The sequence below is a fragment of the Rhinatrema bivittatum genome, chromosome 2, assembly GCF_901001135.1.
Source record: "Rhinatrema bivittatum chromosome 2, aRhiBiv1.1, whole genome shotgun sequence".
NCBI lineage: Eukaryota > Metazoa > Chordata > Amphibia > Gymnophiona > Rhinatrematidae > Rhinatrema > Rhinatrema bivittatum.
Window position 1 is genome coordinate 175,219,171 of NC_042616.1, and position 22,584 is coordinate 175,241,754.

The window sequence follows — 22,584 nt, forward strand, 5'->3', positions numbered from 1 at the left end:
TTAGGTTCTTACCTTTTGCTAATTTTCATTCCTGTAGTACCGAGGATCAGTCCAGACTCCTGGGTTTTGCCCCCCCTCTAGCAGATGGAGACAGAAGTTTATAAACAAAAATCTCCACCTATATATAGGCTGGTGCCACCTACAGTCTGGCAGTATTACTTAATGTCAAAGTAGCAGGATAACCCGCAACAAATAACCCATAGAACACTTAACATTACCTCCAAACTATGCAAACTGAAGCTTAACTCCACCCAACTGGGTACCGAACTCGAGGTAACCAACAAATAAATTTTCCAGATTCAGCACACAGACCACACATCCTCTCCCGGCAGACAATCGCAATACTGGGCGGGACTCTGGACTGATCCTCGGTACTACGGGAATGAAAATTAGCAAAAGGTAAGAACCTAATTTTCTTTTCCCTTTACGTACCAGGATCAGTCCAGACTCCTGGGATGTACCAGAGCTTACCTTACTGAGGGTGGGAGCCGGAGAGGCTTGCTCTAAGCACCCCTTCTCCAAACCCCGACGACCCTGGCGCTTTCACATCCAAACGATAGTGCCGGGCAAAAGTGTGGACCGATTTCCAAGTGGCCGCCCTACAGATCTCCTCTGTAGGAATATGTTGGCATTCTGCCCAGGAAGCAGCCTGGGCGCGAGTAGAGTGAGCTTTCAGTCCCACAGGCAACGACCTCCCCTCCAACAGATATGCCGAACGAATGGTTTCTTTCAACCAACGAGCAATCGTAGTCTTGGAGGCCGCTTTACCTCGCCTGGAGCCACCATAGAGAACGAACAGGTGATCGGATACCCTGAAAGCATTAGTGACCTCCAAATAATGTAACAGCACGCGCCGAACATCTAACCTACGAAGGTCCCTAGCCAAGGGGTCCGAAGACTGTACCTGACCAAAAGATGGCAACTCAACCGTCTGATTCACGTGAAACGACGAAACCACCTTTGGTAAAAACGACGGCACAGTGCGCAATGAGACTCCTGAATCCGAAATCCTCAAGAAAGGCTCTCGACACGACAGAGCCTGCAGCTCAGAAATACGCCGCGCCGAGACCATGGCCACCAAAAATACCACCTTGAGCGTCAAGTCCTTAAGAGTGACCTGGCGAAGAGGCTCAAACGGTGCCTTACACAGCGCTTTAAGGACCACATTCAAATTCCAAGACGGACACAAAGGACGAAACGGAGGGCGTAACTGTTTAGCCCCCCGAAGGAAACGCACCACATCCGGATGCTGCGCTACCGAAGCTCCGTGCACCCGCCCCCGAAAAGATCCTAACGCCGCAACTTGCACCCGCAAAGAACTATAGGACAGGCCCTTAGCTAACCCATCCTGGAGAAACAGCAGAACATCCGGGATAGTTGCTCGGGTGGGTGCTGTGCCGCGATCCAAACACCAAGTCTCAAAGAGTCGCCACACGCGCACATACGACAGGGACGTAGACTTCTTTCGGGAGCGCAACAGCGTGGATACCACCGACACAGCGTACCCCTTGGAGCACAACCGCTGCCTCTCAAAAGCCATGCCGCTAGACAAAAGCGATGCACCAGGTCGAAACAAACGGGACCATGATGTAGGAGGTCCGGAAGAGACGGGAAACGAAGCGGCCCCTCGACCGCTAGATTCACAAGATCCGCGAACCACGGCCTCCTTGGCCATTCTGGAGCTACCACGATCACGTCCGCCGGGTGCTTCTCTATTCGACGCAGCACCCGTCCGATAAGCGGCCATGGAGGAAACACGTAGAGCAACACGTCTATCGGCCACTGAACCGCCAGTGCATCCACTCCTTCCGCCGTCTCCCGTCGACGAGAAAAAAACCGAGGAGCTTTTGCATTTTGGAACGTGGCCATCAGGTCTACCGCTGGTGTGCCCCACCGATCGCAAATGAGCCTAAATGCTTCCTCTGCGAGCTCCCACTCCCCGGGATCTAACCAATGACGACTGAGAAAATCCGCCTGGACGTTTTCCACCCCGGCTATGTGGGAAGCCGCGATACTGCTCAGATGGGCCTCTGCCCATATCATCAACGACCGAGCTTCTGCCGCTACCGGCTGACTCCTGGTTCCCCCCTGGCGATTGATGTAAGCCACCGTGGTCGCATTGTCCGACAGAATCCTGACTGATCGACCGCAGACAAGCGGGAGGAACCGCAACAGAGCTAGCCGCACCGCTCGAGTTTCCAACCGATTGATGGACCACGACGCCTCCCGAGCAGACCACGTTCCCTGAACCGCTCGCCCGAGACAGACTGCTCCCCAACAGAGCAGACTGGCGTCCGTGGTAACCACCGTCCACGACGGAGTTTCCAACGAAACCCCGCGACTCAAGTTTTCCTGGCAGAGCCACCACGGCAAGCTGTCTCTGGCGTCCTGGGTCAACGGCAGGCTGAGGAAAAATTCCTCCGAGACGGGGCTCCAGCGGGAGAGTAACGCTGACTGCAAGGGACGCATATGCGCAAACGCCCATGGAACTAACTCTAGCGTGGAGTTCATAGAGCCCAAGACCTGTAAATAATCCCAGACTACTGGTACCGGTTTGCGCAACAACCTGAGAATCTGATCCTGTAGTTTGAGGATACGCTCTTGCGTTAAGGTCACCGTGCCTTGACACGTGTTGAACACAGCCCCCAAATATTCCAGGGATTGCGACGGAACCAGATGGCTCTTGGCTAGGTTGACCACCCAGCCCAGCGAGCATAACAGCTGAAGAACCCGCTGAATTGCCAGCTGACAAAGCGTCCTCGACTTGGCCCGAATCAGCCAATCGTCCAAGTATGGATGCACCAACAGCCCCTCCTCGCGGAGTCTCGCTGCCACCACCACCATAATCTTGGTGAACGTGCGCGGAGCCGTTGCCAGGCCAAAGGGCAACGCTTGAAACTGGTAATGTTGCCCCATTACCGCAAACCGGAGAAACAGTTGGTGCTCCTGCCGAATACCAATGTGAAGATACGCCTCTGTGAGGTCCAGAGAGGCCAGAAACTCCCCCTTTCTGACCGACGTGATTACGGACCACAATGTTTCCATCCGAAAACGCGGAACCCTTAGGCACTTGTTGACACTCTTCAGATCGAGAATGGGACGAAACGTTCCTTCCTTCTTGGGTACTACGAAATAAATGGAATACCGGCCCCGTCGGATTTCGCCTGTCGGAACCGGCACTATGGCCCCAAGTTCGCGCAACCGCGCCAGAGTCTCCCGCACCGCCCGACGCTTTTCTGAAAACCCGCAAGGAGACACCAGAAAACACTGAGATGGACGGTGTGAAAAATCTAACGCGTAGCTGTGTTTTATCACCTCTAAGACCCACTGATCCGACGTAATTTTGGCCCACTCCTCGTAAAACCGGCTTAACCTGCCTCCAATCCTGGGAACCGAGGAATGGACCGGCCTCACATCATTGTGCTGGCTTACCACCCTGTACAGCTGGACTGGCCCCCGGACGGCCGAATCGACGCCCACGAAAGGACTGCGAGTACGATTGTTGTCGGGTCGCACTGTGACGGAACGAAGAGTTCGATCCGCGTGCCGCTCAAGTTCTACGACCCCCACAAAACCGCGGCTGAGCGGCTGGAGTACCCCGGAAACGGTGTCTATTCTCCGGTAAACGGTGTACTTTATTCTCCCCCAAGGATTCAAGTAGGTCCTCCAACTCCTTGCCAAAGAGCAACTTCCCCTTAAAGGGAAGGGAGCCTAGCCTAGCCTTGGAGGTGCCATCCGCCGCCCAATGGCGAAGCCACAACAGGCGCCGCGCCGCCACCGCAGAGACCATGGTCCGTGCCGAAGTGCGCAGGAGATCATAAAAAGCGTCCGCACTGTAAGCGATGACCGCCTCTAATCGACTCGCCTGCCTCGCCTCGTCCGGCGATAGGGACTCATTTGCCAAAAGCTGCTGCGCCCAGCGAAGACCTGCTCGCAACGAAAAATTACTACAAATCGCTGCCCGGATTCCCAACGCCGAGACCTCAAAAATACGCTTCAGCTGAACTTCCAACTTCCTATCCTGTATATCTTTAAGCGCCGTACCTCCCGTCACCGGGATGGTGGTCTTTTTTGTTACCGCTGCCACCGCCGAATCAAGCCGTGGCAGGCGCAAAAGTTCCAGAACGTCCTCCGGCAGTGGATATAACTTATCCATAGCTTTTGCAACCTTGAGGCCCAAATCCGGAGTATCCCACTCCTTAAACATCAAATCCGAGGCCGAGAAGTGTAGCGGAAACGCCGAAGACGGGCCCCTGAGCCCCAAGACAACCGGATCCGTCTGTCCCAGACGAGATTCCACTTGGGGAAGCAGAATTCCCAGTTCCCCCAGGATTTCCGGGATGAGGGGTCCTAACTCATCCTTATGGAACAACCGAACTACCTTCGGATCGTCCCCATCCGCAGCATGCGGTGCCCCTGCATCCTTAGTCTCCGGCTCTCCATCCCCCTCAACCCCCCTCGGGGGCTGGGATGGGCAGTCCAGATCCTCCTCCGGCTCTTCCAGCGCCTCTGACTCCGACGAGGAGATCGAAGCACCCTCCGCCCCCCGGGAGCGAAGGGGCCTTGGCCTGGGCCGAGGCAGCCCCCCCCCCCCCCCGGACCGGGCTTCGGGGCTTTCTCCGCTGGAGCTCCAATCTCAGAATCGGGGATCCCTGGACCTCTCTTTCTGGCAAGGCGGCGTGCTTTAAAGGCCTTATGCATCAGTAAAACGAACCGGGAGTTAAAGGAGGAGTCTGAAGACCCCTCCTCATCCCCCCCATCCGCGGGGGAATCATCCCTAGAAGACCTGGGCCCTACCGGCCCTTCCTCCCTTACAGGCCCCCGCTGGGGGGACAAACGCGGTGGTTCCCGCAACTGTCCGCTGGTCTGCCGGCCCGCGCTAATCTGTGCTGCCCGCGCCGAGAAAATGGCCGCCGTTCCCGCCGAAAACGCCGTCAAAATGGCCTCCGTCCCCGACGATGCAGCAGACGAACGCTCCGCGAACGCCGACACATCGCGCTCCTGCCTACCCCGCCGAGGTGCTGGAGTCACCGCCGACCCTCCCTCTCCGCCGCCCACGCACGAGGAACAGAGGCTGTCGCGCGACAGCCGCCCTGCCACGGACCCGCAGGCTCTGCAAGAAGCCTGCCTAGGCATCTAAAACGCCGCGGAGAGAGAGAGAGAGCCCGAGACAAGAATAAAAAAAAACAAACCTGTCCGAAGCCTCCCCCCCGGATCGCCGAACCCCAGGCACCGCGAGGGAGTAAGTACTGCACAAGGACACCACACACACACACAGAAAAAAAAAACCACCAAAATATCCTTTTTTTTTTTTTTTTCAAACAGCTTACCTCGGATCCGGATCCGGCTGGGGGGAGTGAGCCGGGACCCCCGATATCACCCCCAGCCCTGTCAAGCCGGTATGTGGGGCTCTCCCACTCCTCGGCAGCCTCTACCAGGGGGAACGGTCCCCTCAGGACCCTACCTTCCCCTGGGAGGCGGGGATTGGGACCAGCAGGCAAGCCTCTGCGGTCCCTTCCCACTGAAAACCGAACACCTACCTTCCTACCACAAAATTCTTTTTTTTTTTTTTTTTTTTACACCTAAAACATAGGCCCTAACCAGACTGTAGGTTTTGCACCCTCTCCACCTGCTAGGAGACAGAAGAATACTGCCAGACTGTAGGTGGCACCAGCCTATATATAGGCGGAGTTTTTTGTTTATAAACTTCTGTCTCCATCTGCTAGAGGGGGGGCAAAACCCAGGAGTCTGGACTGATCCTGGTACGTACAGGGAATTGAAGTTTCAGTCTGGCCCATTACTGAGTCTATTCATCAGCTGCCTGTGTAAGTCTCAGGATATCTCCCTCAAGGTTGCATCAACTACACCACAGCATTAAGGGCTCACACATCCCCTATCCCTTACACAGTATAAGTTTAGCATGAAGGAGGGTTTATATCTGGGAATGCTAGTAAGGACTGAAGAGTATGGTAACTATAAATAAAAAGGTGTATCACTAATGAACTTCAAGAGTTTGGATTGTATACATTTTAAAATGTGAACAAATATTAATCTTGTACAAGTTATTTTTTTCACCTAAATAAAGTTTGAGGAGGACCAAATCTGAAACATTTATGATTATAGGTTTAATTGTGGGAGTTTTTACGTGAGTACTCTGGGGTAGCGTACTTGTCCAACTCAAACAATGCCCCTTTTCAGGTGCTGTCAGCCAATCAGCATTCACTTCTAGGTTTAAGCCATGGACCTCATACAGGATACTGCAGAACAAAAATATTTCACATAACAAAGATTGTATGAATCCACTAAATTCACATTCATTCTATGTTTTCAATTCTAACTCAGCTTTATTTACTGAGAAAGGTTTGTCAATGAAGATAACATAAGTATTTTAACAATGAACTTTGCTTCCCCCTCCACCCTACTTACAAACACACGCACACACACATAATGGTTTATATGGTGTTGTCTCTAGCATATAGATGTTATATAAGTTACAATTCTATCATTAAACAGTATTTTCTTATTCATATTTTCAATTATTTACTTGCTAGCAACTTTTAAAGGTAGCAGATTACTAACATATATCTATTAGCTTATCATCTAACCTTAACTGACTACTTACCTCACTCTTATCTGTAACAAACAGATATAGTCAACAGAGCTGGAAGTTGATCCAGTTTCTGGAGAGAGACCTTTGGCCAGTCTTGTGGGTTTTTTGTTTTTTTTAACTTTCATACCAATGCATTAAGACATTTGCCATGAAATCAGCATCAGGAGGGATATGAAAAAGGAAGGACTGACCTAAAGTCACCCATAAGCTTTATTTCCTTTTTGAAGGCCAAAAGTTGTAGATAGAGATTTTCTTATTGATTTATTCTTTTAGTTTCTTGCTATAGAAACATGATGGCAGAAAAATATCACAGGGATGCATAGAGTTAAACATTTTGTTTTGATTTATTTATTCATTTCACAGACCACCAAAATTAGTTTAATTGATTTCAGATGAAAAAATAAAGTGTGTGTTTATTTATTCCATTCGTCCAATCATTTCCTATTAAAGTCAAAGATGCAAGCAAGGCAGTCTATTTTGGTCTCCAAAATTAGGATTTTCTAATCAATTCTATTGAAGTTTGTGCGTAGACATCATCAGAAAGGAGAAGAGTACTCCAAGGCACCCTAAAAGGACAAAACTAACAGCAGTGGAAGGAGTTTTCTAAGGCGGTGTTTCCAACCCTCTCCTGAAGGCAAACCTAATATTCAGGTTTCAGGTAATCCATAATGAATATGCATGAGGTAGATTTGCATACATTGGAAACTTAGTACATGCAAATTTGCCTCATGCATATTCATTGTGGCAATCCTGAAAACCTGTCTAGATAGATGTCCCTCCAGGAGAAGCTTGGGAAGCACTGCTCCAAGGAATTATAAGAGAAGCAAAGCAGAAGCAGAAGTGGCAAGAACTTCCCAGGTTCCAAAAGAGGGGCAAAGGACACCAACAACACTGGCATGAAGATCCCAAGGCAACAGATGAGGGCAAAGCAACACCAAGAGTGGCATAAACAGTTCATGGCATGATGAAGGGGGAACAAAGCAGTTCTGAATTCCATTTTTCATTCAAAAGCGCCACATTTCGGGTGCCAATTTGTAACATGCCACTATACTCCCAGAATCAGCAAGGTTTCTCCTAGGGACCTTTGGGTGTTCCTTTCTTTCCAGTCCCTCCACGCTTTATGTAACTCCAAAATAACACCATGGAATTAACTCCAAATAAGTCCAACCATTTTATTTTCTTGCACACATACAGCAAAGGTTCCAGTTAAGTAGTTACAGTTCAATAAAATCCTCAAACTGCCAAGACAACAATGGATATTAATCCTGTCTGACACAATCTTATAATTCACATCAAATAATGCTGCTCATATCTCTGAGATTTTACTACAAAATGGACTGATGCAACCTCATTGTACTCACAGAAAATGGTTTGCCCCCATGCCTCAACAAGAGGAGTCCCAATAAATCAGTTGGCATTTCTCTCTCTGGAGCTTACAAATGCTCTACAGGGAGCTGGACCTCTAGGGCTGTATGCTGGAGAGGGATATCATGCTTGTTTCAGTTCTCTCCAAAGAGTGAACTATCTAAAAACTGGAACATATTCAGATAAAACACAAACCATTAACAATTCCACAAGGGGCGCTTAAGTGCCATTTTAGCTAGTAAACGTAGGTTACAGTTGCAACTAGAGCAAAAACAATATGTATAAGTTCTGGGTAAAGTGAGAAATTTGGATAATATGAACATTAACCAGATAATGTGCACATTATCAACTAGATTTTTTTCTGTTACTGTTCACATTCAGCTTCTCACTTTTTTTTCCAAAACATTAACTTATGCATCCTCTCCAAACAATATATGAAATATATTTACAGATCCCATAGCTCCCTGTATCTACAAAATTAACATAGCTGATTTTACTATTTGTATAATTCAATCCATATCCTTGTTCCTAAAGTTTTTAAATGCCAAAACAAAGCAGTGGCATTTAATCAACTGTACATGCCATACTTTTTATGCTTTTTCAAAACAAATGGGTATTGTTGCTATAACTTCCTAATGTCAAGACACTGTAATTACAAAGTAAGACACCTGGAAGGTAGACAGAAATTGGAAAGAAAATGTCAAACACCAACACTGTGAAGTAAGAACAAGTTGACCTGGTTTTCTTGCCAATCTGCAGTATCCTGGGGTGGAGTATAACAAAAATAGGTAACCGAGGGAGGCTGGTTTAAGAAGTAAACAATTAAACCGGAACCGGTATTTTAAAAAAATGAACAACTCAGCAAAGAATTTGATTGGCCATTTTCTTTATTACAGAGATTTGTAAATATGTTTGAAGGACTGACTTTATCTCTGGCCTATAATATAACACACGAGAGATTACATCAGGAGAGGTCCTGACACCACACCGCCAATACTTTAGTTTATTGTGTGAAAAAAATCATACTGAAAATTGGATACTCACCACCAGCTTTTTTTTTTTTTTTTAATCTGCACTCAAGAGCTTACCTAATACAAATTTTGACCTTTATCTCACAGCTCATCTGTGGAAGCGTAATAGTTTTTTTTTCCCCTCTCTCTTTTTAATTTTTTTTTTTTTTTACTTTTTTTTGAGTAGTTAAAATAAAACTGAAGTGACAGCAGGTCCTGCTCATTTGACTGCCCCTTCTACAAAACTGCCCGGTACTGCTGAGCTTGATCCGACAGGTCAGTTGGCGGGACTCTCGAAAAAGGAGGACTGAACACAAGCAAACATTTCGTTAACTACCTGGCAAAATTCACAGGCAAAGAGAGAATTTCATGCAGTTTTTTCAGGGGACGGGGGTTTTCCCTTCGGTAAAGAGCTACCGCCTGACCGAACTCCAAGAATATAGTTTACACCGCAGCCTAAAAACAACAGCCGAACTTTTCCAGGTGTAAAAGTTGTTGGGCAACAGCAACGTCCAGTCGAGCACCAAGCCCGTGGAAGGGAAAGAACACAGAAGAGGCGCAGGGTGCGGAAAGTTTCCTGATTAAAAAGGGAATTGAGGCGGCGGCGGCGACTCGCCCTCCTCCTATGTCGCAGGGCAGCGGCGACGACGGCGGCGGCCCGGAGCTGCTGAAGCGGAGAGAGATCTGCGGCAGCGGCGAGAGGGAGCCACCGAGCGAAGAGAAGAAGGAGGAGGAGGAGGAAGCAGAGGAGGGGGGGCCCACGAGGGGCAACAGGAAGAACAGGAGGCGAGGAGAGGAGGGAGAGCCGCTGCTGCCGCCGCCACCGGAGAGGAAAGCGGGGGACCCGGCGGACCTCGCCGCCCGGCAGCCGCCCTCGTCCCCCGCCGCTCCTCCTGCGCCGCCGGGCGGGCTCTGGCATCCCCAGTGCTGCCCCTCGGCGCTCGCTCGCCCCATCGCGCACTGTTGTCATGGAGGAGCCAAGATGGCGGCCCTGGCCTACAACCTGGGCAAGCGCGAGATCAATCACTACTTCAGCGTGAGGAACGCCAAGGCGCTGGCCCTGGGCGCCGTGCTGCTGCTCGCCGCCTGCCATGCCGCCTCCCGCCCCTACCGAGGTAAGAGCCGGCAGGGCAAAGAGTGCGGGGCGGGCGGGAGTAGGTACCAGAAAAAAAAGCGCTCGGCTGTCTTTTACCCTCCCTCCCTTCCTTCCTTTCGCGTTATAATTTGTTCGCCAGAAAACAAACCTATCCCGCGCACTGCCTTGCAGGGGGGAGGGCGGCTCGCGGCTCCCCCCTAGCCCACGCACCCGGGGCGCGCGCCGCACTGCTGCACCTGAGTGTGAGTCGCTATGACAGGGGGCTGCACCTCTCTCTCTCTCTCTATGTACATTGGGCTGCCTGCTTTTTTGGCACAGATGCTCCATCGCTGGCTTCCTCTGGAAGACAGCTTGAGGGCTTCCTTTACCTTTCCCTGAAGCGGGGCTTCTCTCTTCCAGGCTCTGTCCCCTTCTGCCACCAGTTTTTTTTTCTGCCCTAGGGATGAGGTAGGGGTGCTGGGCATGGGAGCGAGGAGGCAGCTTTTCTGGAAGGAGAGGACTTGCTGCCAACGGGCAAGAAATTGGTAGGGACTGGGTCTCTCGCTTTTCGAGAACGGCAAGCAGCATTGTCTGAATTATCAAGAAGGCTCTCGAACCCAGTAAAAATGTTGCTATCAGTAATTGATGGGTTTGACAGTTGCTTGGTTTTGATTGATTGTAAATATTGCTACCCTTACTATAATGTTTGGGAGTAACTGCACGGAGAGGTAGTACTATCCTTGGGAGAAACGTAAGGCAATCCTGCACGGAGCAGCAGATATAAGAAGCTTGTTGAGCAGACTGCATGGACCATCTGGTCCTTTTCTGCCATTGTTACTATGTTAGCCATTTTCCAAGGCCAATGTTTCTAGTGTTTGAAGATTAGCCTTGCGCTGTAAAACTGCCATTGTTATTGCTGATTAGGGATATCCAGACTGGAAAAATGCCATTTCATTTGGTTGGGGGTGGTTCTAGTCCAGATGCTGTTTGAGTGGGGGCTTTTGGCAGATAATACATGCTGTTCAGAAATAGCGCTAACTAAAAATGAAAGAAAAGAAATACAATTTTGTGATTTTTTTTTTTCGTGTTTTGTTTAAAAGATGACCTGAAACAATTTAGACTCTCATTGACATTGTAGTTTCAGACAAAAGTCCGATTGATAGGGCTTTTACTATTAAAAATGCTAGTCCGGTTTGAGTCCAGAATTGTCAATACAATTAGTTCATTACAGAGATAATAGATCAAATCAGCTTTGTTCATTGTTTCTATAGCGTTGTGTAGCCTATATATGGTACAAGGTTTTTTGGACTAATGGAATACTTTCTTGCACTTCCTTAGAATAAAACTAGTAAAACTGCCATTTGCTCCTTTCTTGCTTCTAAATGCCCATGAAACCCTTGAGATCTGTTTAACAAATGCTATTTCTCCTTATCAATCCTAATGGAAAAAAACTGTTCATAAAAATCAGTACACACACAAAATCACAAACGATTGTTTTTGTCAGTTTTCCTATGGCACACTCAGTTTCCAAGACTCAGGGTGGGGATCCCATCCCACATCCCTACTATCTATTCTCCTCCTAATGGCTTCCCCAGATCTGGGCTCATATCTCTCGTTCCAGGGCCCAGGGAAGAGATGCCCTGGCACTGTGCTGACAGAAAAAAACAATAATGCACTATGAGTTGGATATTTTTAGAACATCTCTTAAACAGCTGGGACACAGCCTCTTATTTTCCTTTTTTTTTGTTTTTGTTTTAAATGACACATTCTCCCTTAAAAATACTATTTTTCACCAGAATGGCACCTTTTACTCTTTCCAAAGATACCTCAGCAGTGTGTAGGGCAACAGAAACTGGCCTTAGAGGTTATTGCTCTATTTTATTTATTTATTTAAAAACCTTTCTATACCGTTGTTTAGTAATGTACCATCACAACGGTTTACATTTAGGCACGAAATAGGTTTGGTTTTTAAGTTATCCATAGTGTGCCAATATTTACAGTTACATAGTTCAATAATATACTCTAAATGAGAAGTGGGTTGGGGTTACCATTTATATGATTGTTGGGATAATCATATATGTGTATGCTGTTTTTAATTTAATAATTATGAGTAAAATAATAAAATAATAAATTCCACTTTTTATATGTGGGTGACTTTCAGCTGTATTTATTCAGTGTCTTCACTGTGAAATGCATTTTTGAAAAGCCAGGTAACATTTCAGTGAAAGATGAGCTGTAAAATGGGCTTTTGCACATAACACACTAAATTAATGTGATGCAGATTGCAGCAGTGCTATACTGGCCATGCTAAGGGAGCACAAATAGGCTATAATGATAGTGATATAAGTAATCACTTAGATAAGCATGCCAACACACTTTTTTTATTTTTGGAATAGGGATATCAGCAAGCTGGGAGCTTTTAATTCCTACATGGAGTGAGTGTCCATCTTAAAACATGCTTGCAAGATAAATATTTTTGCTAAACTTTCCCCCTGAGGCAGAACATCGCTGAAAGTTCAGCTCTTGGGATTTTATTTGCTGCCTTTGGCACTAGTTAATGTATAATATAATCTTTCTGTGTATTTGTTCACACTGTGAAACAATTTTGGGATTAGTTACTTTTTTTTATGTGCAATATAAAAACTTAAAACAAATTTCTTTAGAGACACATTTATTTATTTATTTATTTATTTTTTGGTTTTTATATACCGGAAGTTCCTGTATACAATACATATCACTCCGGTTCACATTTAACAGAGATAACTATCGCCGGGGAGGCGGTTTACATGGAACATATCGAATATAATGAACAGAATAACTATAATACAGTATAATCTATTAAGAAACAACTAAGATCAACTTAGAAAACAACTTGGAACATATAACTGGCTCAATGTGAGCATTACATTATTGCTGTAAGACAAGGCTGGATGTTTGTTCTTCCTGCTTTTTTTTTTTTTTTTTTTTTTTAGCTTTCTGGGAAAGCTTGATGGAAGAGCCAAGTTTTGAGTTTCACCTTGAATGTAGTATGGCACGGTTCAAGGCGGAGGTCCGGTGGTAGTGAGTTCCAGAGAGACGGGCCCACTGTGGATAGAGCGCGTTTCCTCAGGGTAGATTTTGCAGGTTGGGTGATCATTCTGTTCTGGTATGCCCTTCTAGTTGGTTTGTAAGAAGAGTGTAGTTGAAGCTGGAAAGTTAAGTTGAGTGGGGAGATGTTATGTAGTGCCTTGTGAACCATCATGCAGGTCTTGAACTGAATCCTATATTTGATGGGAAGCCAGTGGAGATGCTGTAGGATTGGGGTGATATGGTCCCTTTTTTTGGCATTGGTAAGGATCCTTGCAGTGGCATTCAGAACCATCTGGAGTGGTTTGGTAGTGTATGCTGGAAGGCCCTGCAGGAGTGAATTACAGTAGTCTAATTTAGTGAGAATGATGGCTTGGAGTACTGTGCGGAAATCCCTATAGAGTAGAAGGGGCTTTAGTTTCTTTAGCACTTGTAATTTAAAGAAGCATTCTTTTGTAGTGTTATTTATGAATTTATTGAGGCTGAGTCTGTTGTCTAGTAGTACTCCCAGATCTCTGACTTGAGGTGCGGTGGAATATCCTGAGGTGTCTGGAGAGTTGTTGGATGTTGGCAGGGCAGATTGATCTGGTGCTATGATGAGAATTTCCGTTTTTTTGGTGTTTAGCACCAGGTTGAGGCTGGTTAGAAGATCGTTGATGGATGAGAGGCATTTTTTCCAGTAGGCCATGGTTTTGTGTATGGTCTCTGTGATAGGGATGAGAATTTGAATGTCATCCGCGTATAAGAAATGGGTGAGCTTGAGGTTAGTAAGTAGATGACAGAGAGGGAGCAGGTAAATGTTGAAAAGGGTGGGTGAGAGTGATGATCCTTGTGGTACCCCCATCTTGACTTGGATGGGGTGAGATTCCTTGTTGTTTATCTTAACTTTGTATGTTCTGTTCTCTAGGAAGGACTTAAACCAGTTGAGAGCTGCTCCAGTGATGCCGATGTCTGTTAGTTGTTGTAGTAGGCTAGGGTGGTTCACGGTGTCGAACGCTGAGGAAAGATCCAGAAGCGCGAGGAGACAAGGTTGGCCTTTTTCGAGATTGAAGATAATGGTGTCCGTTAGGGTGGCTAATAAGGATTCGGTGCTCTTTTTCTTTCGGAATCCATATTGGTTGTTGGTGAGGATATTGTTGTCGTCAAGGAATTCAGAAAGTTGTCTGTTGACAATTTTCTCCATAATTTTAGCTAGCATAGGGAGGTTAGCTATAGGTCTGTAGTTAGCCAGATCTGTAGTGGGAAGGTTGGGTTTTTTGAGGAGAGGTTTGAGCAGTGCTAACTTGAGTTGTTCAGGAACTTGGCCTTGGGCGAGGGAGCAGTTGATGATATCGGCAACTGGCTTGGCAATGATGTCATGGATTGAACTCAGCAGGTTTGATGGTATATGGTCTAAGGGGTGAGAGGACGGTTTTATCTTCTTAAGGATATTTGCTATTTCTAAGGTGGATGTGGGTTCGAGAGATTCGAGCACTGCTGTGTGAGTGTTGGGTTGAGAAACGGTTGTTGTATCTGATTGCTGGCTGTGGTTGCTTGTGAGGCTAGCGAGCGGCGTTGGCCCTTTGAGGGGGGCTACGAGGGCTGTGATTTTGTTGTCGAAAAAATCGGCAAGTTCACTGGCTTTTTTTTTAGAGCTTGGTCATCTGGGATGTTTGGTCCGGGAGGATTAGTGAGGGCTGAGACATAAGAGAAGAGTGCTCTTGAATCAAATGAGAAGTGGTGTATCTTTTTGGAGAAAAATTCTCTTTTTGTTTTGTTGATTTCGTTTCTGTAGGTGTTGAGGCATGATTTGTAGTTGAGGAGGGTTGTTGTAGATGGGCTTTTACGCCATTGGTTTTCCTTGTTTCTAAGCTCGTGTTTACGAGACTTTAGTTCTGTGGTGAACCAAGGTTTCCTGTTGTCTTTGTCCGGGTTGATAGACTTTGTAGTCAAGGGACATACATGATCTGCAACCTTGTTGGTGATGTTGAGCCATGATGAAGTTGCTGAGTTAGCGTCGGTGAGGTCCAGATTCATTAGTTCTTTGGCTAGGTGTTTGCTTAGGTGATCTCCTGAGCACTGTTTCCTGACTGAGATGTTAATTGTTTGGGTTGTTAGGGGAAGAGGCTCAAGGATCTTTAACATTGAAGAGATGACTCGGTGGTCAGTCCAAGGAACCGCAAGGCAGGTTGGAGTGGAGTGGGATGACAGACCTTCGTTTATAAAGATCAGGTCTAAGGTATGTCCAGCTTTGTGGGTAGGTTCTGTCACAATTTGTCTGAAACCCATATAGGTGAGGGAGGAAAGAAGGGTTTTGCAGTTGGAGGAATGAGGTTGGACATCCACGTGGAGGTTGAAGTCTCCCATCAAGATAGCCGGTTTTCCTGAATTTAAGTGTTTTGCTGTTAGTTCTATGATTGGGGAAGGGTCTGATTCCAAGAGACCGGGAGGAGCGTAGATTAGGGCTATAGTCAGATGTTTAGAGTTGAATAAAGCGAATTCCAGATTGGCTATGGTATTGGATGTCTGCAATGACAGACCTAGTGTTTTTTTTGTTGCTAAGAGGAGGCCTCCTCCTCTTTTTTTGCGTCTGGGTATGGACAGTATGTTGTAGGTCTGGATAGGAAGCTGGTTGATTAGAGTTGTGTCAGTTGGTTTTAACCAGGTTTCTGTGATGGCACAGATATCTGGTTTAGAGTCGGATAGGAAGTCATTGAGTGTGTGCGTTTTCTTGGATATGGATTGCGCATTAAACAGTGTGATTGAGAAAAGAGCCAGGCCAAGGCATTGGGTGATAGGTGTCAGCATGATGGGCCTGAGTCTTTGTTGGCGGTTGTGGTGGAGTGGTGAGGTGTGGTGGGGAGCTTGGGTGCTCTCCATCTTTGGTTGTGGATGATGGGGATGGTTACGGGGTGCATGATGGGAAAGTAGCTTGAGAAGTTGGTTGAGTGCTGAAGGCAGGAAGATGTTGTCTGGTGCTGGTTGAATGCTGCTAGGTGGGCAGATGTAGTTTGTTGCTGGTTGACTGTCGAGATGAAAGCTGGTTGCTTAAGGAATTGGTAGGTTAGACTTTGTGTGAAGGCCGAGGGTCCCCGAGTGGGTGGTGGCGACCGCACGAACCCTAGTAGAAGGTGATGAGATGCAGTTAGGGGCCTGGAAGGCGGAGCGTTGCAGCTGTGAAATCCGTAGAGTTGAAAACACTTTTGCTGTATGGAAAGTTACATTAAGCAGAGGTTTGTCTGTGGCCACTCCGGGGTAGGGGTCGGGGCTCCTTCGGGGCTGCAACTAAGGGGCGAGACAAAGGGGCAAGCCCCTTTGGCGTGCTCCTTCGGCGCGCGACGCTCGGCGTGCGGCGCCTGAGAAGACTGAATTTTAAAGGTGCTGCTGGTCTACTAGTCGTGGTGTGATTGGTTGCCTTGCAGCCGTCTGCTGGTTGGCTGGTTCTCGGTGGGGGGTGGGCTTCGGCCGCGAGGGGAGCGGGCCTGGAGCGGTGCTTCGTCTGGTCGCGCTGTCGGCGGTGGCCCCGTCCGGGTAAGAGGTTTTAAAGAGGATGAATAATTGAGAAGCCCAGGTTGTCCACTTCAGACCAAGTTGGTCTTACATATAGAACTTAAAAGTTCCTGGCTTGCTGACATCCCTATTCCAAAAATAAAAAAAAAACTGCGTGGCTTGCTTATCTAAGTGATTATTTATATTACACAAATAGGTAATAGAAATAGTATTTCTATTAGAGATGTGAATCGGAACTGATATCGGATCCGATTCTGGTTCCAATTCACATCTCTAATTTCTATGCAAGATAGTTCAATCACTCTTTGTTTTTTTGGTTTTTTTTTACCTTGTTAAGGAGAGAACATCCAGTTCAACACTGTCACAACTGCATGGTGTGATGTTCTTCCCCCCTCAAGAAGAAATACACCCTTCCCAAGTCATTCTCCAGGTCTTTTACCCCCACCCCCAACTGGCAGGTTTCTGCTCTCCATAGATTTGTGCTCTGACCTGTGCAGTATCTGTAACAAAGCTAGAGAGATTATCATTGTGGACTCAGAAGGCACGCTAGCAGGGAGCAGATAGGTAACCCTTCAGTTGGAAGGGGGAGGTAGGAGTCATAAGGACCCAGGTTGCTGCCCCCCCCCCCCCCCCCATTTTCCACCTTATCTAGCATTTTCCACTACACTCCACCCTCTGGAAGCAGCCAGTGCTCATGCATAGACTATAGTGTGACCTCCTCCAAGAGGTAAATTTTCCATGGTAAAACTCCATAGGAAATATTGTTCCTGGCAGGCTGCTTTACAGGCCGATACAGTAAAGTCCGCGGGAGAGCGGGCGAACCGGCCACTCGCCGGTGTGCGCGATTCAGTATTTAACTTAGACCCAGCGGTAAAAATGGGCAAAAGGAGGCGCTAGGGACACTAGCGCGTCCCTAGCGCCTCCTTTTTGACAGGAGCGGCAGCTGTCAGCGGGTTTGACAGCCGACACTCAATTTTGCCGGCGTTGGTTCTCGAGCCCACTGACAGCCACGGGCTCGGAAACCGGACACTGGCAAAATTGAGCATCCGGTTTTTGGCCCGACAGCCGCGGGCCGAATTCAAAACATCTTTTTTTTTTAAACTTTTTTTTTTACTCTTCGGGACCTCCGACTTAGTATCGCCATGATATTAAGTCGGAGGGTGCACAGAAAAGCAGTTTTTACTGCTTTTCTGTGCACTTTCCCGGTGCCGGAAGAAATTAGTGCCTACCTTTGGGTCAGCGCTAATTTCGGAAAGTAAAATGTGCAGCTTGGCTGCACATTTTACTTTCCGTATCCCGCACGCATACTTAATAGGGCCGTCAACATGCATTTGCATGTTGAGGGCGCTATTAGGTGCCGCGGATTGGACGCGTGTTTTCCTCACCTTACTGAATAAGGGGTAAGGGAAAACGCGCGTCCAAGAGCAGGCTAACAGTGCGCTCCATCGGAGCGCACTGTACTGTATCGGCCTGTTAGTAAATAGGGGGATTAATGGCAAATCAGCTCATCTCTCTCTTTTATACGCTTACTGTGCTAAATCATTAGTGCATAGCACACCTATGAGTAACACTGCTTAGAGCATTGCCCTATAAGAGTCCACACAGAATGAAATCACTATCACCATATAGATTATATATCAAATTTCAATTAATTCTTTTAAAAAATAGGTGTTTTAGTGTGTGCAGGGAGATGGATAACCTAATCAAATGATGTTAAATGCTGGTATTTCAACTGCTGTTTATAGGTTAAAAAAACAAAAACATTTTACATTATTTTATTCATTAGGGTACTGACTTTCAAGAAAAATGGTGACAGGAAGGGAATAGGTGTGTCAAAATCCTTGCAGTTTAGTAGTTACTGCTCCTGTGCTTATAATTATCCCATTCCCTTATGTAAACAGTTTCAGTTAAACAATTGACAGCAAATTTTGATAGAAATCCAACAGGATCTTTGGGGTTGTGCCATCAGGACTTATGTGTACTCTTTTTTTTTTTTTAAGTTTTATGGGTTTATGTGTTGCAAATAGCATTGGTGTAATGAAGGTAATAGCCAGTGAGCAGTTTTCTTGGTACCGTATGACAAAAAAAACTAATCAGTACCAGGTATTATTTTGACTACATGGATGCCAGTTTGATTAGGTGTTTGATTGTATTTGGTTGATTTAACTAAAGGAGCATCTAACCGGGGTCCTTAAGTGTGGTAGAAGCAACAAAATTTGTGATAACTGATGGACCACAAACTAAGTGCTGTTTTTCCCCTCCACCTTTTCCTCTTTCATTGCCTCTCTTCCCTTTCCCTCTGTTCTTCCCTACCCCTCATCCTTCCTTATGTAACAGCCAGCACAGAGGGTTAATCCTTAGTACTGGGGCTAAGTCCTTGTCTTTCTTTCTTTCTATCTGCCCTGAATATATATAACACCTTGGTCTTGGAGGTTTATTTCCCACCCTTCCCAATGGAGGACCTATATTCAGGGCAGATAGAAAGAAAGACAAGGACTTAGCCCCAGTACTAAGGATGAACCCTATTTACCCCCGTGCTGGCTGTTACATAAGGAAGGATATATATATATACTAGCCGTTAAGCCCGTAACAACGGGCTCGGCCCATTTCCTTCCCACTCCCTCTCCCTCACTCTCTCCCCTCCCTCTCTCCCCCTCCCTCTCACTCCCCCCCTCCCTCTCTCTCACCTTCCTCCCTCCCTCCCTCTCCCCTCCCTCCCTCTCTCTCACTCCCCCCTCTCCTCAGTCACTCCCCCTCTCTCAATCCCCTCCCCTTTAAGATCCACAACCGGCAGACGGAAGATCTCAGGGGGGGGGGGGGTGTCCCTCCTGCGCGCGGCGCCGCTACTGCTCCTCCCGTTCCTGCTCTTCGTCGCTGCCGCTGCTACTGCTCCTCCCACTCCTGCTTCTCGCCGCCCCCGCCGCCGCCGCTCCTGCTTCTCACCGCCACCGCCACTCCTGCGGCCCCAGCGCCATTATTTTTTTCCGGGCACGCTCGGCTCTGACTGACGTGCTCGCATGCGCGGTAGAGCTGCTCTCTACTGCGCATTTGCGGGCCGTCGGTCAGAGCCCGTTTATAAGGTAGATATATAATATATATATATATATATTCTAGTCTTTTAAATGCCAGTAACAATCAGGACTTTGCTGAGTCACGTGTTACATGATAATTATTTGGCACAGTGTAATATTTCTTCCAGTCACATTCATTTTACAGAAATACATTTCTACAAATCTGTCTCTGTTCTTCCTTGAAGTATTCCCTGGTGTCCCTCTGGTCTCTCCTGGACCTTTAGAGTTGCCTGTGTATGGTCTGTATGGAATACATTGCTTGATCTCACTTTTTCTTCCTTTTGTCACTCCTCTCTTTATCTGCTGGACAAACTTCAGATTGGTAGCTCTTCTCCTTCAGTTCTATACCCTAATATGGTACAGGATGGATAGTCACTCCTCCTTCCAAGATATGCCAAGTGGGCAACTGAATCTTTCTTGACTGAATGACATAGAGGAGAGTGTTTAGTTACCAAAAAGAGAACTTCCAATCACAGAGCAAAACTCTTTACTAACAAAAAATACTTCCTGAGTTTTGTCCAGCAAAGGGTCAGAAATGTTTGTCCGAGACTTTGGCAATATCTTTCCTCCATAGGAAGGACAAATAAAAACCTTTCTTCCAAAATAGTGTCATGGAGAGAAATAGCATACCAGCTAGCATCACATCCCTCACCCATTACCTAGGCTCCTTCCCATGAGCCTACAGATTTCTTGGAGTGGAACAAGAGGTAAAAAGCTCTTGACCCCTCAAACTCTTAACTAAAAAATCCCCACAGAGACTAAGGATCACTCTTTTACAGAATCTGACTTGGACCATTACAGCAGCCTTCAGTGAAGAGTGCTGTGGCAAAGATGGTCCATTCTTTTACTGTATACTGAGCAGTATGACTTTGCAACTAGAGGAACCCAGCGGGGGCCTACTGCACACGTAGTTCTTTTGTAGTGGCAGCTCTTGGTTAATCATAACTCTCTGGCTCGGTGACCAATAAAGGCCCCATTCTGTGCACAGAGCAACTGAGCTAGTCGCAGCTAAGGGTCTGGTGACAGCCAAACTGCTGTTGGACAAAAAGTATCTGCCCTCCACAAGACTTTCCCTTTGCCAGCTGTGTACAGAACAGTTAAGTTAGTCACATTGAAGGAACAGATTATAGCAAGGCTGCTATTAGACAAAAGACTACTGTTCTCCACAGGGCCCTCCCTTCGATCCTCAGCAAGCAATTCATAGAGCACTCATCAGTATAGCTCCAAGAAGAGGAGAGAAAGAAACAAGAGAGTCCTCATAGAGCTGGCATTTTGGTGGTTTAATTGCATCTTAGTTCTAGCCACTACTGAACACTACAAAATATTATTTGATTAGTGGAGCCTGCACCATAAGTGTTATGACCTGAGACTTACAGGCCTAAATGTCTATATGCTAGAGCATTGCTTCTTAACCAGGGTAAATAGAAGTCCTTCAGGATGTACACAGCCAGACCACTGTTGATGTGTACTATTACTACTATTTATCATTTCTAAAGCATTACTAATAAGAGAAAGTCACTGCGCCATGGAGCTTACTGTCTAGTCAAGATAAACATATACGACAAACAAGAATAATTTATTTATTTTATTTATTTAAGGTTTTTATATACCGGCAATCATGAGAACATATCTTGCTGGTTTACATGAAACGGGAGTGCATTAAATACATCAAACTAGAACTGAGGTTCTAGTTTCACGTTAGGAAAACATAATTGTATGTTTTCCTAACGTGTAGCCAGATGGACTCAGGGCCAATGGGTATAGTGTACTCCTGATAGCAGATGGGAGACGGAGTCAGATTTCAAAGCTGATGTCAGCCTACATATACCCGTGCAGGAAGCTTAGCTCTTCAGTATTTCTCTGTCTCCTAAGCAGATAGGAACACTACACACACTAGAATAGTGTTAGCAATTTTAAACCAAAGAAGAAAGAAATCTTACCTCTAAAAGACAAGCCCCGCTCTCCTGTGGTGATACCTAAGGGTCCCTCCCCCAGTCGAGAATTCCTGAGGTGATTTCCGAGATCCCTCAGAGGCAAGCCTCGGTCCGGTAGCCGGCTCCTGGCATGGACTTAGCCCCCAGGGTGGCTGAGAGGCAGCGGGTGCAGAATCGAGCGCAGCGGTGAAAGTAACTCCCTCTCCCCCCCCGCAGCCGGAGACTGCCTGGCACGAGACCGGGAAACACCAAGACCAGGTAAGGTAGAAACCTCTCTTAAGTGTCCGGTCTCAGAGGCTCGAATAGCCACACAGATCGTCCTTTCTGGTGTCTGTTAAATCGGGTTGAGCAGTCCCGTCTGGGCTAGACCACGATCCACGTGGAGACCCTCCGGGGGGGGGGGGGGGGGGTGTCGCCATCTTGTCCACATGGTCGTCAGTGCCATTTCCCCCCCCCACCTTGACCCCCGTATTGTCCGCACATCTGTGCCATGTGCACAGCAACGCGCATAACTGTGCCGGGCGCATAGCAGCCCGCCTAAACTGCCAAGCGCACAGATAGTGCCGTGCGCACACATCTCAACCAGGCGCACAAAGTAGTAGCCTGCGCACTCCGCACGCACATCTTATGCGCACTCCTACGCGCACAACTAAACCTCCAGGCGCACACTCCTATGCGCACAGACGAGTTTTGAAGCTCCCCACGAGCACAAACCATAGCACCGCCTGCCAAGAAGGCCAAGGGACAAGCCCCCTGCCCAGCCTGCCACCCGAGAGTTGCGCAACCTGGCCTCCTCCCTATGCCAGCAGTGTGAAGAGGTTCAGGGGGAACCAAAGCAAGGCCCGTCACAGCCAGTAGAGGGATCCGGATCCACTAATGATAGTACCCCGGACCTCTGTGTCTCCAACTCGGCACCTACACAGGAAGGCACCTCCGGGGCCTCCACTATAACGCCTCCTGTAAT

At 47.3% G+C, this 22,584-nt stretch overlaps 1 protein-coding gene across 1 annotated transcript in view; it reads left to right on the top strand.

Annotated features, from left to right (window-relative positions):
- The first annotated feature begins 9,163 nt into the window (after positions 1-9,163).
- The window catches only part of CASD1 (CAS1 domain containing 1), a 125,646-nt gene continuing 112,225 nt past the window's right edge, over positions 9,164-22,584 (top strand). Inside the window, exon 1 of the mRNA XM_029588901.1 lies at positions 9,164-10,100. Coding sequence (XP_029444761.1) covers positions 9,611-10,100 — 490 coding nt within the window. The 5' untranslated portion in view covers positions 9,164-9,610. The remainder of the gene's footprint in view (positions 10,101-22,584) is intronic.